Raw genomic sequence first — 17,363 nt, 5'->3', positions numbered from 1 at the left:
CCATGAATAGAGCATTGAGGAAGCTGTGGTGGTACAACGGTTAAGTGCTTCTCTGACAACCAGAAAAAAGCGGTACCTTGAACTCTCCACAGGAGAAATATGTGTCGACTTGCTTCCGTGAAGATTACGGCCATGCTCCCTGTAGGCGGAGGTCCTGTTTTGTCCTTTAAAGTCTTTGTGAGTTGCAGCCGGTGTGATGACAATGGTTTAGTAGCTTTTGGACTAACTGATGGGTAGCAGGTGGGATGAGCACACAACAGAGTAGACTTCAAAGCAGTGTGAAAGATTGGTGCTTACATTTCTACGCATTCCAGACACTGAGGTCAGAGAAGGTTCCATCGAGGAAAAGCGTCCATTCTTAACCAGTACTCTTCTCCTCATTAGGTTAACGCTGGACCAATGGCCTACGCGCGCGCTTTCCTTGAAGAAACCAACGCAAAGAAATATCCTGACAACCAAGTAAAGCTTCTAAAGGAAATCTTCAGGTAAACTTTCTCGTCACTATTACAGTGTTCCTCCTTGAGCTCCATCCGTCAAGACAACCCCTGAAAGTTGCTCTGCCCACATTCTTCTTGGAAACAGAGTATATTAGCCTCTCAACATTGGGTTGCACTTTTCTGTGACTGATTTTGCTTTACATAAATTTTTTTTCTTTTAATTGAGATTTTAGTGGAAGTTTATAGAGAAGTTGGATTTTCATTGTTGTGTCTTTTCCTCCCTTCCCCTCCCATCACCCTCTAGACCACTTTCTTTTTCATTTTTTTTAAATATTTATTCATTGCTGCATGATTTCCTCCTTCCTCCTCCCCTCCCCTTCCCCCAAACCACTTTGCAATGTACCTCTTATTCTGAACTGTTGTCATGTATATAAGCCTAATCCCGTATTCCTTTTAAACAGTTGCTTCCTTCATCTGTTCCACTGCAGTGCTGATTATCTTTCCATTCTTTACCTGTTCGCCTCCCAATGCCCCCCACATCAGACCTGCTTTATAACAGTGGTGGTGTTAGGCAGTATTTGTCCTTTTGTGACTGAGATTATTTCACTGAGCATTGTGTCCTACAGGTTCATCACATTGTGTAATGTTTTGTGAGTTCATTATTTTTCAGTGCTGTGTAGTATTTCATTGTGTGAATACACATACCATCGTTTACCTATCCATGCATTTGTTGATGGGGTGACTGGGTTTTAAATTTCCTTTTTTCTGTCATGAAAGGCAATTTGCAGATGCATGTGGGCAAGCCCTCGATGTGAATGAGCACCTGATAAAGGAGGACCAGCTGGAGTACCAGGAAGAATTGAGATCGCACTATAAGGACATGCTCAGTGAGCTCTCCTCAGTCATGAATGAGCAGGTGAGGCTCTCCTTGGTCTGGCAAGAGCAGCGAGTGAACGGAACATGCCCATTGTACCCCTGAGAGGACCAGCCAGAGTCTCTCTTCCCCTCTCTTTTTCCTTACTATTGAAATAACTGTTCCCTAAAAGAAGTCCATGTGCTGGATTGTTTACAACCCCCAAAACAAAGCACTTCTTGCTTCAAAGCAGAGATCAGATGGAAGAGAGGTTGGGAACTGTATTTAAAACAAAGCAAAACAAAAAATCCGAGAGATGACCCACTTGCTTTCTGCCATTTTCGGAGGTATATGGCTAAACCATACAGGCTGTTGATTTCCTGAATTGCCCTCTTCAACAGAAACATTGGTTCACATTCCCACTACAGTGTGCTGCTGCTACGTCACTGTTTGAGAATCTCACCCTACCTGACCTTTCAGCTTTGGTGCAGAATGAACTGCCCTGCACAGTGTTCCACAGTTCTGCCACGAGGCACTCTGAATACCTTAGTAAATACTAAACTGGAGTCCTAGAAGTAGAGCACCTAGACTTGACAGTGTCAGGACCCCGCAGAGGGGTACAGAGCTGGCATGCAGGTTAACCCTTCAACCCACAAACAAGTCAGTCCTGATTTCTGGCGTGCATGCAGTCAGTATTTTCTGTACGGCTGTGAATAAAATGTTAGCATTCAGTGATCATACTACTTTCAGGGGTGCTGAGAATCAAGTTGGCAATAGTCTAATGTTGTTTCATTGGCCTACACCCCATCATCCATCCCACTCTCATACTACACCTATTTCATGACCTGCGGTCCCTTCTAGAAGTTAGATGTGTTCTGTATGGAATACTTGAGGGAGGAGAACACAAACCAGTCTGGGTCTCATGCAGCGTTGTTGTTGTTGTTGATTGCCTTCTAGTCGAGCACGACTCACAGCAACCATATGAACAAAAGGCCTGAAGCCTTTCTATAACTATGGACATTTATCACAGTTCATAGAGTTTCCAGAGGCATGTTGTTTAGGGAATGGATGCCACTCCTGCTTCCAACCATGAAGTGTAGTCATTCATTAAATATTTGTTCCCCACACTTTTGTTAAGTAGCTTGCACTATTAACACGATTTCACAAAACATATAATGTATTATGTGCATCCTTTGTTTCAGTGTCATTTCCTCAAATATGTTTCTTTTAAAAAAGTTTCCTCCCACTCCATTTTTCGCTCTCCAGTTTGTTGCTGTAGTAAGTGCTGTTGCATCTCTTCTGACTCCTCATGCCTTCCTGTGCACCAGAAAAAAGCACTGCCAAGTTCTACACTGTCTTCGTCCACAATGCCCTTTGTCACAGAGGCTGTGTCAGTGCACCACACAGAGTCTGTCACTGGAGCAGACTGAAAAGGAATAGGTTTACTGGCTTATATCTGGGGGAAGAATAATTCTGCTACCTACAAATCCTAATGAAGCTACTCATGGCCTGGGCTGCTTTTAATGCATGATGGACATGAAATATTCCAGAAAGATGCCTTGACACCATTAGGGAATCATCAAACAGATAGTGTAAGAAAAAGAACAGACAGTGCATCTAAATGTTAGGAACAGTGGTGTAGGAATGCTTATCGCCAACTCTAAATTGCTCCTGATCTTGAAACCTCGTTCCAAACTCTTTTTTTCTCTTTTTTCCCCCGGCAGCTTTGTCACGGTCCGTGTTTATACAGCTTCTGTTCTTCTGTGTCTAGTATTTCTCTCAGTACTGTGAGCAAAAGTGGTATGTTTGTTCCCCTTTTCTTATGTCTATGCTGTGCGTTGTGGGCTTCCGTTTTCCCTATCTCTTCTTAGCTACGCATTCCTTTCAGAGATCTTCATAGAGGCTTGTATTTGCTAAGGTTTTATTTCATTATAAGCACTTCTGTTTTATAGTAAAATAACTTGAAAAAGAGCCTATGCATTGAGGCTAAGTTAACAACAAAATGCATGTTCCCCACCGACTTCTAAAAGATATCTGAGCTGTTTGTACCAGAAGCAGTAAGACAAAAATACATCAAAAGGTAATAAAAAGGTCAGATGGTTAAGGTTAAAGAAAAAGAAAATTAGTTTCCATACCTGAAAACCTTTCTTTTGCTGAGAAAAGAAAGAGTCTGAAAATTTATTAGGTGTCTTTAAGTCTCAGCAATGACATAGGACAGAGTAGAACTGACGTGTTTTCTAGATTGATCTTTGTGAGTGGGTTTTTGTGCTGGGTTTGAGCCCTACTGAGCCACTGGTGGGGTTTGAACAGCAAACCTTTTCCCAGATGAGTGTTTAACCCCTGTGGCACTAAAACTCATTACCAGCAAGTGTGTTTTCAGAGGCTATAAACTGCACTGGAGGGGGGCCCATCTTTCTCCCACGGAGCTGCAGGTGGCTTCAAACCACCAGAAAGGCACCAGTGTTGAGGTAACAGCCAACAGCCATCAGAGCTCCTTTTTAAAAAGCACACACAGATTCAGTAAATAGGAAAAGCCTTGCTCTTCTATCGTGTCAAGTAATTGAGATGAAAAAGTGTATCTCTCTTGGAGTCTCAAATGCTCTTTGGACATGTGACTGGTCCAATTATCTATATAGAGCTGATTAATATTGGTCATAAGGAGGATTTTCGTGGTGGAACATAGTGCTCGAGGAACTCTGGTGGTAGTGTGCTTAACAAACACATCAGGCTGCTTACCAAAAGGCTAGCAGTTCAAATCCACTAGCAGCTGGCTGTGAGGAAGATGGACAGTCTCCTCCTATAATGATTTAAAGCCTTGGAAGCCTGTACGAGGGTCCCCAAGAGTTGAATTAAATGTGCTCGATCACAGTGTTCACTCAGTGGGAGTGATTCAGTACCTGAATTCTCTGATGTTGCGTACACTACATGGGCTAGGGAAACAGTTTCATCTTAGAATAAGAATGCCACTGCATTGAAACAGATGAGGGAGAGAACTGTTTAAAGGGCTATATGATCAGGTATTATTGTCATGACAGGAGACCAGAACGAAGACTGACTAGTGGAGTGGACTTGGCGGGGAGGGATTATATAACAATGAAAGAATTTTTTTCTTTTACTTTTCAAAAGGAAAGTGAATGAGGGGAGGGGATGGGCAGGGAGAAAAGTGCAACAATGAATGAATGAATGGAAATCCAAAGTCTCTGTAAACTTTCATTAAAATCAATTTAATATTTTAAAAAGGGAGTTAAATAAAAAGAACTGTTTACTTTAAAAAAATTAATGCCACTGTGTCATAATGTGTGCAGTGGGGAAATCTCCGTAACTAGCAGTTCACAATACTGATCACTCTTTGCTGTACAGCATTGTACAGTATTTACATCTTATATAAACAAATCAGGAAAAAAATGTCCGCGTATGATCTTCAAAAGTAAAAGCAATGAAGATCATTTCCTTTTACTCCTAATTTTTTAAGCAAAATTAAATTTCCTTTAATCCATCTTTGTGGTAATTCACACTTCCTCTGTTTTTTAGTAGATGGGGTAAGATAAAACTTAAACTTTGAAAGTCAAATAAAATTCCTCAGATGCATTTAGAAGGCTCCTTCACACATGTAAAATGTTATATTCCATAGGTAAGGAGTGCTGTAAACACCACTTCAGGTCTTGCCACACTGGCTGTACAGGAGCTTGGGAGAAAATTCTTCAGAGTCTAATTTGATGAGTGAACTTTCAGGATGTGTACATACCCCAAAAATCTCAAACTCATTGACATTTGAAGTCAGAACTGCCTGACAGCAGAGCCTCCAGTGGGTTATGGTTGGGCTGTGAATCATCTGAGGAGAGATTGATCGGTCTCTCTCTCCAGAGGAGACACTGGATTTGAACTGCCAAAGAGGCTGGACTTTGTGTTAGCAGTCCAAGTCCCTACTGACTATACCACCATAAAGACTATACCATAAAGCTCCTCAGAGCCTGGGGAGACTGAAAATTACTAGTCTAGGTGTCAATTTTGAGTTTGAGAATATTAATCCTCACTTCTGGCTTTGTTTCGTCTCATGTTGTCTTGTCCTGGTTTTAAGATTACCTACAGGGAAGACCCGTCAAAGCACGTAGTGGAGCGAACCTGCACTCGAGTAACTAGCCGGACAGCCCCAGCCCCGCCTGCTGCGTCCAGCTCACCTAGTGCTGAGGCCTGAGTCTGCAGCATTTGACACACCGCTGCAGAACTTTCTGGATTTGCATCTAATCTCTGGGAAGAGAAAGACAGATTTAATTTATTTGAACTTTTTATATTAATTTTTTTTTACCTCGCTAGCTTGAGATTTTTGCCAGCCTCCAGATTTGCACTTTTTTGTGATGTTTTTATTTGTGCAGCATTGAACTTTTTTGCTATGAAATTCCAATCAGTATGTAAAAGCGCAGAAGCGAACCCTACATTTGCCTGTTGTCAGTTATTATAGGTTCAATGTCAAGTTACAGTACAGTATTTTAAATGTCAGAGTGAATGTTTTTGTAACATTTCAGCCTATTTCAAATGTAAATAGAAAATTGTAAAATATAAAATTTTTACCACATTGAAGAGAAACTTTTTAGTTAATACTTATGACAATACTAAAATTATGAGTAATATTTCAGATACCCTGATATTAACATATTTGTGAATGTGTACAAAAGTGTTGATAAATACTAATCTTCAAAGTTTGTGGAGTTCCTTTATTTGTAATATATGTCTCATAAAAGCATTGAGATGTGAAATTATAGAAGTATTTTGTTGTTAATAGAAATAAAAAACACCCTTACTTTGCATTTTGTTTTCTCATGAAAGGTGGGTCTGTCATTGCTAAAAGTGGTTCATTCATCAAACACCTCACTCACTCCCTCCCTCATTGCCATCGAGTCAGAACTAATTCATAGCTGACCCTCTAGTGGGGATTCAAAGACTGGAAATAGCATGAAAAGAAATTGTCTTTTTCCCAAAGAGCAGCTGGTGGATTCAAACCACCTCCCTGTGGGTTGGCAGCACAACTCCTTTCCACTTGGTCACCAGAGCTCCTAGTGAATGCGATTCTATATTCAGAACTTAACCTGCTGCTGTGGAGTTCATGGAGAAGTAGGGTAAAGAACACAGAAATCACCCATGACGTTTCTGCAAAGATCATCTAAACAAGCCAGAACTTTCCACACCAAAGAGACTATTCGAATGGCTTGAGGAGATGTAGTAAGTTAAAATCTGATGCCATAAACTCAGGTGGGATGGCATGTTCCTGTCTCTTTGGAAACATGACATAATTACAGTTTAGTTCTTATACGATGACCTTCCCGTGCAGCCTATCGCCATCTCAGTGGAGGCTTGCCTATGGGTATGATGCTGAAAAGATTTCAGCAGAGTTTCCATAACAAGACTTTGAAGAAAGGCCTAATGATTTGCTCTTGAATGAGCCCATGGGCTGGCTGCAGCAGGCTCGGTAGTCCACCCCAGTTATGGGGCTGCTGCAGGGCCGGGCGGCGCTCTGCTCACCTGTATTTGGGGTCACTGTGAGTCAGAGGCAGACTCACAAGAACAACTTGCTTTGACGGGTGCCCTGTGCAGAGAAGTGACACATGTCCTCTTTCATCAATGACTTTCAAGGCCGTAAGTAGCTCAACTCAGTCTCTTCCTTTAATGAAGTGTCTCAGAAGCGCAGGTTCTGTCCTGAGTCCTAGTGACCTCAGTGAGCAGAGATCCCTCAGCCACCAGCCAGCTTTGTTTACCCTGTTGCCTGAGGGACAGTTAAATGTGTTAAGTCCCTGAGAGCTAAGGATGGTTACTGCAGGATGATTAATTCATCCAGACAGATCGTCACCACGGTCTGGAGACCACTGGCAGGTCCTCCCATCTGGCCTGCTCCCTTCCCTCGGCAGCAATTCTAGAGTCTGCTCGCACAGAAAGAAATGTTTAGCTGAATTTTACATCTCATTAGTACAAGGCACCGACCAATATGAGCACAGCAGAATGAGGAGAGGAGGTTGAGCTTGGAAGACAAATGTTGCCTGCACAGAAGTCGTCGTTGTTGTTGTTGTTGTTGTTGTTGTTATTAAATGTGGTCGAGTCATAGGCAACTCATAGCAACCCTATGAACAAAAGACCTGAACACTTGTATAGCTTTTCATCATTTCTCCAGGTTCATAGGGTTTCCAGAAGCAAGCTATTTCAGAAGTGGATGCCACTCCTGCTTCCAAACTTGTTTTAATCGGCAAGCAAAACCAAACACTGTCTGCCAAGGGTGACCAATATCGTATTTGGCACATCAGGGTCACAGTGTTCAGCATCACAGCCACCACGAGTTACCTCATAGCAGGTATTTTTTATGAAAACTCTGATCATTCAAGACTCATTGAACAGTTGTTATTTCTTCTCCAAACAAAACTCACTGTCATCTTTTTAACTGGAAAAAATGTCCTTTGATCAGCTGGACCTTGACTAACACTTCACTCCCAACTTCATCCTTGACTCCATCCAGTTTTTGTCTACAGTTCTGTGGTGTAAGAATGTCACGGGGGGATGTCACTGACTTCTGACTTCATCAAGAGGAAAGAGAAACAGACCAAGGCTGAGTGCTGTAAAGTGGAAGTCAAACTTTCTACCAATTCCAACACCAACTAGCCCTCCCGTAAGACCCTGCTTTGCTGCTGGATTCCATCATTTATTGCAATGACCACACAGACTTCACAGATTATACTCAAGATTATGGAATTATATTCTGAAAGTAACAGGTTCGAGTTTAGGGTCAGAAATGAATCAGACCTTGTTCTGTCTAGATTCTTCTCAGACATGCTTGGAGGCAAACCTCAGTCTAGCTTTAGTTCCTGGGCCCCTTAAGCTTCTCCGGCCCCACTCATCCTCCAGGCTCTTAGGGTGACTTTCAGAGTGTTCTTTATCTCCAGTATACGTGCAGCAGCATCCACCTTTGCCAGCAAGCCTTACGTCTGAAGGCACTGTACTCTCTCACTCCCTGGGCCTGGGCCTGGGCCTGAACCAGGAAGCCACCACTGTGAACATGCCTCTTAGTTCCCCACCACCATTTCTCTGCTCACTCCTTCTCACTCTCCCTCTTTCTTGTCTGCAATTGATGGTTCAGTGGTAGAATTTTCACCTGCCTCTTTCTTTTTCTTGCTATTTCTCTATCACCCTGTGTCTGTCTGTCTGTCTGTCTGTCTGTCTCTCTCTCTCTCTCCCCCCACCCTCTCCCTCTCCTCCCCCCTCCCCCAGACACTGGCTCTTCTTTCTTGGTGATGATGAGCCCCCCTCCCACCTCTGCAATGGCACATTTTAAGGCTAGCCGAAGGGCAAACCTGCCTCATCTCCTAGTCAGAGTTCCGTTTACCTTATTTGCATGGAAACACTTCCATGAGGGAGTGCTTGAGGCCTAGTGGTAACGAGTGGTACTGCCAGCACCAAGGCGTGTGGTTTGAATCCACCAGCTGTTCCGCAGGAGAAAGATGGACCGTCTTCTCCCATGTTATTTAATTGTCTCTGAAAACCCCTTTGGGGGTCAGTCACCTAAGGGCTGACTCTGACTCACAGCTGGAGGCTTAGCAATAAGTTGGCTCCAACTCAACGGCACATAACGACGACACTTTCGTGAGAGTTCTGTGCATATGACTCACTTTATCAGCAAGCCCTCCAATCCTTCTGCTGGACAGTGAGCACTTATTTACGTAGCCCCGCCGTTTCAGCTAACAGTAATTACCAGGGAGCTCTGAGGGCATAGCCCTTAGGGAGTAGTGCTGCTAACTCAAATATAGTGCCTCTCTGGGGGTTCAAATCCACCAGCAGCTCCACAGGAGAAGGATGGACATTCTTGCCCTGTACAGTGACAGCCTCTGAAAACTCAGCAGAGGGTGAGCTATGAATCAATCAGTTCCTACCTTAGAGCAGTGAGAGTTGTTCAGTATGGCCAGGAGAGCATTTGTGGGCATTTCTCTGATCACATTCTGCTTTCTGGACTTTGGGATAGTCATCTTGACTCACCTTATTTTCTCACTTGAAATTATTAAGTCGAAAAAATGGTTAAGATTGTTGTTGTTGTTGTTGTTGTCATTGTTGTTAAGTGCCATCGAATCATCTATCGTTCACAGCAACCATGTTAAGAAAATAAAACAAAAAAACCCCCAAACACACAGATGCCCTATCTTGCTCCATCTGCTCATGTCTGCTGTGTCCAAGCCCATTGTCATGGTCACTGCGCCGATCCATCTCAAGGAGGGTCTTCCTCTGTTTTGCTGATTCTCCACTTTTCCAAACACGATGTCTCTTTTCCAAGGACTGATGCCTCCTGATAACATACCCAAAGTTTGCTAAATGGAATTTTACCAACCCTGGCCACATTTCCACCAATTTGATTATTATTTTGATTTGGTTATTATGTCGGCAGTCCATGAAATATTCAATACTCTCTGCTAACACCACAACTCAAAGTCAGCAAGTCATCTTCAGTCTTCCTTAAGCATTGTCCAGTGTTCAGGTGTATAGGAAGCAACTGAAAATACCGTGACCTGGTCCAGGCTCACCTTAGCCTTTAAACTATCATCTTTTTATCACTTCAAAGTAGCCCTTGGCATCAGATTTGTACACTACAACACATCTCGTAATTGTTTGACTGCTACTATCATGGATGTTGATTGTGGAGCCAAGTGAAAATGCAATCCTTGGTAAATTCAAGAAATACAGTGAACCAGGAGGTACACCGTACACAGGTCATCCATAATGACTCAGATCTTTTCACTCCTTTCAATTGTTATTGTTAGGTGTTATCAAGTTGAGTGTAACTCATAGCGACCCTACGCACAGCAGCTCTGAACCCTGCCTTATCCTAAGCCAGTCTCACTGTCTCCATCACACCTACCCCCTTTTATTCCAGTTACTGTGTCAATCTATCTCATCCAGGGTCTTTCTCTCCTGCAAAGACCCTACACTCCCTTCAAGCATGATGTCCTTCTCCAAGGACTGATCCCTCCTGGCAACATGTCCGAAGTATGTGAGACAGAGCTTCAAAATCCCAAACTCCAAGGAGCAACTTGGTTCCACTCTCTCCGGGGCAGAGCTGTTTGTTCTCTTGGTGGTCTGTGGTATGTTCAATGCTCTTCTTCAGCACCACGACTCAAAGTTTGATTCTTAGTTGACCTTTAACTGCCCTGCTAATGATTCAGATAATAATGAATTTTAAAATCTTTCATTATAAGACTATAAGAAGGTAATCTTTGTACATCAATGTTCATTGCAGCCTTATTTACTATCTCAAGAACATTTGAACAGCCCAGATGTCCAACCACAATCAAACAGATTGAGAATTGTTACATTCATATGATGGAATACTATGCAGCACTCAGAAGCAATTATTTTGAAAATTACTGCATAATTTGGGAGGGACTGGAGAGCATTATGTTGAGTGAACTAACTCAATCTCATAAGAATGAATACTGTGTAAGACCATTACTATAAAAAGAGAAAGTTAACTAGTAATACACGTATGAGGATCCAAGGCGGGAATAGAAGAGGGGTGAGCATGGGCAGGAGGAAATTATAGGGTCACATAATTGGATGGGTGGGTAGAGGTTGGGGAGGTAAAGGAAATGGGAAAGACATGATGGGGATCTGAAAAGTTGGGGCAGTGATGGGCATAGTTCAATGTTGATTAATTTTATAAAATTAATGAATGGGAATGATTGTATGAAGCTATGTGAATGAAGTATAGTATGAAACACAAAGTACACGAGCTTTGCATGCAAACCAGTATTTTTTTTATTTAAAAAAAATATAATCTTTTCTGTAATCTGGTGAAGCAGCCATATTTACTATGTGACAAATGACATTCCCCGGTTGTGTGTTATTTTTATCCCTCCATGAATTTAAATTGTTTTTATTTAAACAGATTCTATGATGTTACTCTATGACAACGCTTATGAATAAGAAGGAATAAACTATATTTGCAACAGCATGAATGACTTTCAAATGCATCATGCTAAATGAGAGGAAAAAATACTTAAAACACTACACAACATGATTTAGAACATTCTAGAAAAAATGACACTATAGAATCATAATAATGATTAGTGGTTTGCTGGAAAGTGATGAAAAAGGTTAAGCACCAAGGGCTGATAACATTTCAGGGAGGCATAATTACAGAAGTGATCTTTATCTTGATTGTGATGTTTGCTCTCAACTGTCTGCGTTTGTCAAATGTCAGGACCATATATTGAGAAGAGTACAATTTTCTGAGGGCAAATCATATTTCAGTTTTAAAAAATCTAAATCTATCTATTCATCAGTGCAGAATTACCTTTCAAGTCCAAAATTAAATTTTAAATTTGTTTTAAAAATCAATGTGACTAATTTTAGTCAAGCAAGATTAGACTTAAATAATATTCAAATAAATACAAACTCCTGCCATTATTTCTAACAATGATAGTACAAGGCTTTGCTTCTAAGCTTTTTGGGATTTTAGAATAAGGATTGAAAAGAACTAGTTGAACATTTTCCTAACTCCTAGTATACTACAGTAGCAGTTTGAAATGCCAGTACCACTTACTTAGCCTGTGGAAATATATTTTGAAGAGTTTTAAAATTTTCCACACTTTTTATATATTCTCAGAACGATGCTAGATTTTGGTGAGACATGCAACTGAAGTATAATAGCATTATTATCCCAGGGAAAGGTGGTCAACAAAGACTTGAAATCATGAATATTGTTGCTGCCATTGCATTAATTCTGACTCATTAAAGCCTCATATATGCAAGATAGAATTGTTTCATAAGGTTTTCAGAGCTGTGACTTTTGGAAGTAGATCAACAGGCCTGAGTTTCAAATGCCTCCCTGTGGATTTGAACTGTCAACCTTCCCAGCTAGTAGTTGAGCTTTGTGGTACAGTAGGTAGTTCTTGGTTGGTTTTGGTTTTGTGTTCAAAACAGCTTTCCAAGCCTCTTTGGGTGGCTTCTTCTTTTACCTTTGCAAAAGGTTTCAGATTTGTACAAAAAAAAAAAAAGCGAGCTCAGATTTTTTCATTTATTTACATTTATTTTCAGAGTATTCTACTGTCTTAGCCAATTCTTGAGGGTCTGGAAGATCTTTCTGCGTGCTTGTAATACTGCAGCTGAATCGGTGCGACTAATAATACGCATATCTGGGCTTCGTGTTTCACCTAAAAGGACAAAGAATAACATTAGAATGACTACACACCACCCAAGCAAAGATGGCATGTGCTTAAACCCCCAGCTGCACATTAGGGTCACTCAGAATCCTGTTCAAATGAGTCAGTTGACCTTCATCTTTCAGAAGTGTTGATTTCATTATCTCAGAAGAGGATTGATTCAAAATCAGTTTCAAAACCTACTAGGGAAAAAAACAAAACAAATTGAAACTCATTGCTATCAAGCAAGAACCAACCCAAAATTGACCCTTCAGCCAGTTTTCAGAGTCAACTTTGGTAGCTTAGCAGTAAGGAATTGCACTGGTGATGCAAAGGTATGTGGTTTCTCTACCAGCTGCTTGTGAGAGAATGATATGCAATCTCCTCCTGTGTGATTTACTGCCTTTGAAAACTTGCTGAAGGATCAGCTATGGAACAGTTCTGACTTGACAGTTGTTTCTATAATTTGTCCTGAAAAGTCAGCTATGAGGGACCTCTCAAGAGTGTTGAAGAGCAATGACATCAGGCTAGAGATTAAGGGGCGCCTGATCCAGGCTATAGTCTTCGCAATTACGTGCTATTCATCAGAGAGTTGGACAGTGAATAGGGTTGATAGAAAGAGGATTGATGCCTTTGAGCTGTGGTGCTGGAGAAAAGTGTTGAATATACCATGGACTTCTAGGAGAATAAACAGGTTTGTTCTGGAGAAGGTGAAGCCAGAATGCTCCTTGGAGTCAAGAATTCTGAAGCTTCATCTGACCTACTTTGGGCATGTTGCAAGGAGGGCCTGGTCCTTGGAGAGGGACATCATGTTTGGCAGAGTGGAGGGGCGGCGAAGGAGAGGAAGACCCTCGATGAGATGGATTGATTCTGTGAGTGGAGTGGTGGGAGTGAGTGTGCCAGAGATGGCGAGGTTGGCACAGGATAGAATAGTGTTTAGAGCTCTTGTACATAGGGTCGCTATGAGACACAGGTGACTCAATGGCACATAACAACAAGACATAAGACATTCGCCCTCAGCCTGCAGGCGTGGCCAGACATTTCAGTATTTTACCATTCCAGCAAGCCCAAATGCTGGCGAACTCTGGCCCAGAGACCCCCAATTCATGTGGCAAGTCCGCTCTGCTGACACCCACTTGAGGCAAAAAGAAAGCCACAGCGCCCTGAGCATTCCATATTTGCCTCTATTCAAGGAAGAGAAAGGATGAAAGTACCACAAGTATTGAGGACTTTTGTTCATAGGATTGCTATGAATCGCTGACAAACTGACTGCACTTAACACCACCACCACTAACAGGCTATTTATGAGAAGCCTCAGGTCACTGGACTCCCAAATGTGTAACCAGTTGTATAAGTCCATATTTATGAGAAGCCTCAGGTCACTGGACTCCCAAATGCATAAGCAGCTGTATTAAGTCCATATTTTCTATTAGCTGCTCCATCTAAGGCTAAGTTCCCCAATTCCTTGATGTCCTGTGGATTTGAAGATTTGCTGGAAGGTCCTCCAGGGACTTGGACCCTTGGGGTGAATTATGCACAGAGGTATATAAGCCCTACAGTTTTTGGTAGAAATTGGCGAGCAATGGGCCAGACTGGATGCAGCAGGAAGCTAAAACACAGCCATGCCGCTGCTCCTGGGTTGGTGGTTTCACACACCCTCTAGTGTGGACAGAGTTCTCTTTATATTGCTGCTTCAGCTTTGGATGATTAGAAAGAGCGTGCTGATTTGCAAGACCACGTGTCTGTAGTTAAGGTAGCTGGAGGCCAGAGGGGCTAACTAATGGCTTTTAAAACCCACATTTAAGCTAACACCACAACAGTACACAGCAAGGAGAAAGCACACAGGAGGAGATTGCCCATCTTTCTCCCAGGGAGCAACTTGTCGATTGAAACTGCTTATCTTCGGGTTGACGGTGTAGCTCTTTGCTGGCTAGGCCATGCCTGAAATGTGATTAAAACATGCAGCCATAATTTATAAGAAGATTGGTAATTTTGAATAAGAAATAGGTTTCTTTATAGGTTCAAGTTGAGTAAACATGTCATCTAATGAAATGAGTTATTGTTCACTGTCCTTCTTTAATACAAACTAGTGAACATGATTCAAGTGATAATTTAGAGAATGATGGTTTTAGTTTCTTCCTCCGCCCCCCAACCTAAATGTAGCTTAACCTGGGTTCCTTCTGAGGTGATTATAATGTCGGAATGTCAGTCAGTCTCACTTCCAAAAGGTTTCTCAAGAGTCTAAGTCACACTGTAACTGCTCTAAGAGGCCATGGTTCAATTTACAGAAATTCTTCAAGATAGCCATTAAATGGAGGGCTTAAAATTGGTCATGAGAGTACTTACATCGTGGCCATCAGCAGATGTTACAAATCAGGGCTTTTACTACTTTTTTTTTTAGAGAGAATGGGTTGACAGACATAAAACATAGGAAAAGAAGATCAGCTAGATGACATTTTATGGAGACTTAAGTATTTTCTGAGTCCTTAGTTTTACAGATGTGGAATTACGTCTCATAGAGTTGAAATGATGACTCAGAAAACTGATGCTGAAAATAAGCATTGAGACCAGTTCACCAATGTCTGCTACATTATGCTTTGCATAGTAGTTGCTGAATGTAAGCTCAGAATTGTATAAATGTCCATGCAGTCAAATCAAAAGCCAAAACGCAATGAAACCAGTCAGTTGTCTTGGCGTTGGTAACACCTCACGGAAACCCTGTATGTTCAGAAGAATAGTGTCCCCCATAGACTTTGCAAAGGTCCTGACTTTGGAAGCAAGATCACAAAGTCTTTCTCTGAAGGCATCTCGGTCCTTCAGTTAGGAGCATGGTTGTAATCATTGCACTACAGGGATAATTTCTTGTCTGTTGACACATTGCCTCAAATGATGGCCAAAAGATGTGTTTCTAAGCACGGTCTCAATCTAAAAGAGTGCAGCAACGTGTTAAACCAATAAACCCAAAAACACTGCCATTGCTAAGGCAGATTATCTCTGTGCCATTGGGTTTTCAAGGCCACCATCTTCACATCTTTCTTCTGCAAAGCAGCTCATGAACTTGAACTTAACTCTGAGATACTGGTCAAGTGTTTCATTACTGTGCCACCAGGGTTCCTTCATTTGCTGTTAAGAAGCTAAAACTTAATAAAAATCAACAAAAGAAGCTAAAGCTATGTAATAAACGTAGCACATTCAACCAATGGAGTACTGTTTAGTCATGAAAAGGAGTGAGGGAAAACTTTCAGGACTAAAATTGGAAAGCTGATGACCTATCTTTATAAAGAATAAAAAGTAATGTGTAGTATACTATCTAAAATATTTTATATGTCTTTGCAAAAGAAAAATAATTCTATTTTTTCTATTATTTAGGGAAGAGAAAACTAGAAACAAGAAACTAATAAAGGTGGATTATTCCCTATCAGGTTAGGAGAGATACAGCATAGAAAGTGTAAGACTTTTCCCCACCATGAGCAATGGAAGAACACCACAGTGCTCCCTGCAACTGTAAACAATATCACCACATTTCAATATCAGTTCAGGTCACACCATGCTTATGGTGAAAACAGCCGCACATGTGGTCATGTCTGAACACAGAAAGAAAAAACAAAACAACAAGAACACAAAAGACTCAACAGTCACATGGAAACCAAGAGTGTTGTAACCAGCTCCTGTGTGAAAGTTGGGGGTTCAAGTCCACTGGGAGATGCCTAGGGAAAAAGCCAAGGGGTCTGCTTTCAGAGACCTCAAGCTCTGTAAATCCCAAGGAGGATAGCTCTCATGTGAGACACGTGGAGTCACGTTAAATCAGAATGAGAACTCCAACAAAGGGGAGAATTCAACTATTCAACCACCTTGTCCTCCCCAGTCCTAATGTGTGGGTCCATTACCATCTACAACGGTGTTACCTTTAATTAAGATAGCTGGCAATTCCTCACTGATGCTCTTCGTCACGCCAAGAAGGTGCCATGGATCAAGGGAACCATTCGGAAAGATGATTTTGCTTCCAGTGATATTGAAGCCACCATAGAAATTGTTGGTGGCGGAAATAAGTCTAGATATTGAGGGAATGGTGGTCTCAATGCTAAAGACATCATAACATTGCTTAAGAAAATACCTGCAAAGAAAATGAGACAAAATTATAGATGCTGGGGTAAAATGGGTTGGTAAGTATGAGAATGGCATCTACAGAAAGGAGGGTTTTGTTGTTGTTGTTGTTGTTGTTGTTGTCTCTTTTTAAATTGTTGTTGCCCCTGAGATTTAGTGGCTTAAAATTACTTTAAAAGGCCTGAGTCTAAGAAGAAAATTATCTCTATATATCTATTGTTTTATCCCTCTCTCTTGGCCCAATTACTCATCCTATGAGGTTCTGTTATAGCTAAACACAGAGAGATGTAGTCATCCACGTATATGTCTGTGTGGAACCACGTTCAATTCTATTTCTGGGTAAAGACTTATGAACATCCTGTTTTCCGGATCCCACCAATGGTTTCAGAACAAGAAGAACAATAAATCCTATTTCTTTGGATATAGTTCAATGGTTATTAATTTTACAAAATATAATGAACAGGAATGATTGTGTGAAACACAATGTGAATGAAGGACAGTGTGAAAACACAATGTATGTGAGCTTTGTATGCAAACCAATATAAAATAAAAAATTTAAAAAGCAAAACACCACATGCCAATTGCTTGCCATTGCACTGAGCCAGCACTTGTCCCTAAATTAACCACCACTGGGGAAGGAAGAAAGCACCACGCAGAGCCTGCCTGTTAAAGAGAGGAGAGCACAGAGGCAAGTATTGGCTCCAATACAGACAGTGCACTTCAGAGTTTCACAAACACACTCATTCCAGCTGACAGGCACACTACTCCCCCAAAGAAAGGCTGAAGAAAAGAACCAAAGAAAGG

The 17,363-nt window shown here is 41.5% G+C and overlaps 2 protein-coding genes across 2 annotated transcripts in view; one reads left to right on the top strand and one right to left on the bottom strand.

The window, feature by feature from the left end:
* The window catches only part of DOCK10 (dedicator of cytokinesis 10), a 286,066-nt gene extending 279,971 nt beyond the window's left edge, over positions 1-6,095 (top strand). The window contains exons 54-56 of the mRNA XM_006890320.1: positions 385-485; positions 1,215-1,353; positions 5,369-6,095. Coding sequence (XP_006890382.1) covers positions 385-485; positions 1,215-1,353; positions 5,369-5,485 — 357 coding nt within the window. The 3' untranslated portion in view covers positions 5,486-6,095. The remainder of the gene's footprint in view (positions 1-384; positions 486-1,214; positions 1,354-5,368) is intronic.
* Positions 6,096-12,357: 6,262 nt separating this feature from the next.
* LOC102874598 (putative serine protease K12H4.7-like) overlaps positions 12,358-17,363 on the bottom strand; it is a 23,671-nt gene continuing 18,665 nt past the window's right edge. Inside the window, exons 8-9 of the mRNA XM_006890319.1 lie at positions 16,343-16,569; positions 12,358-12,467 (exon numbers count right to left, since the gene is read on the bottom strand). Of these exons, the coding sequence (XP_006890381.1) occupies positions 12,358-12,467; positions 16,343-16,569 (337 nt within the window). The remainder of the gene's footprint in view (positions 12,468-16,342; positions 16,570-17,363) is intronic.

Source organism: Elephantulus edwardii, unplaced genomic scaffold (genome assembly GCF_000299155.1).
Source record: "Elephantulus edwardii isolate Elephantulus edwardi_28Jun2011 unplaced genomic scaffold, EleEdw1.0 scaffold00087, whole genome shotgun sequence".
Taxonomy (NCBI): domain Eukaryota; kingdom Metazoa; phylum Chordata; class Mammalia; order Macroscelidea; family Macroscelididae; genus Elephantulus; species Elephantulus edwardii.
The sequence above is the reverse complement of the archived record's forward strand: the minus strand, read 5'-3'. Positions and strand labels throughout refer to the sequence as shown.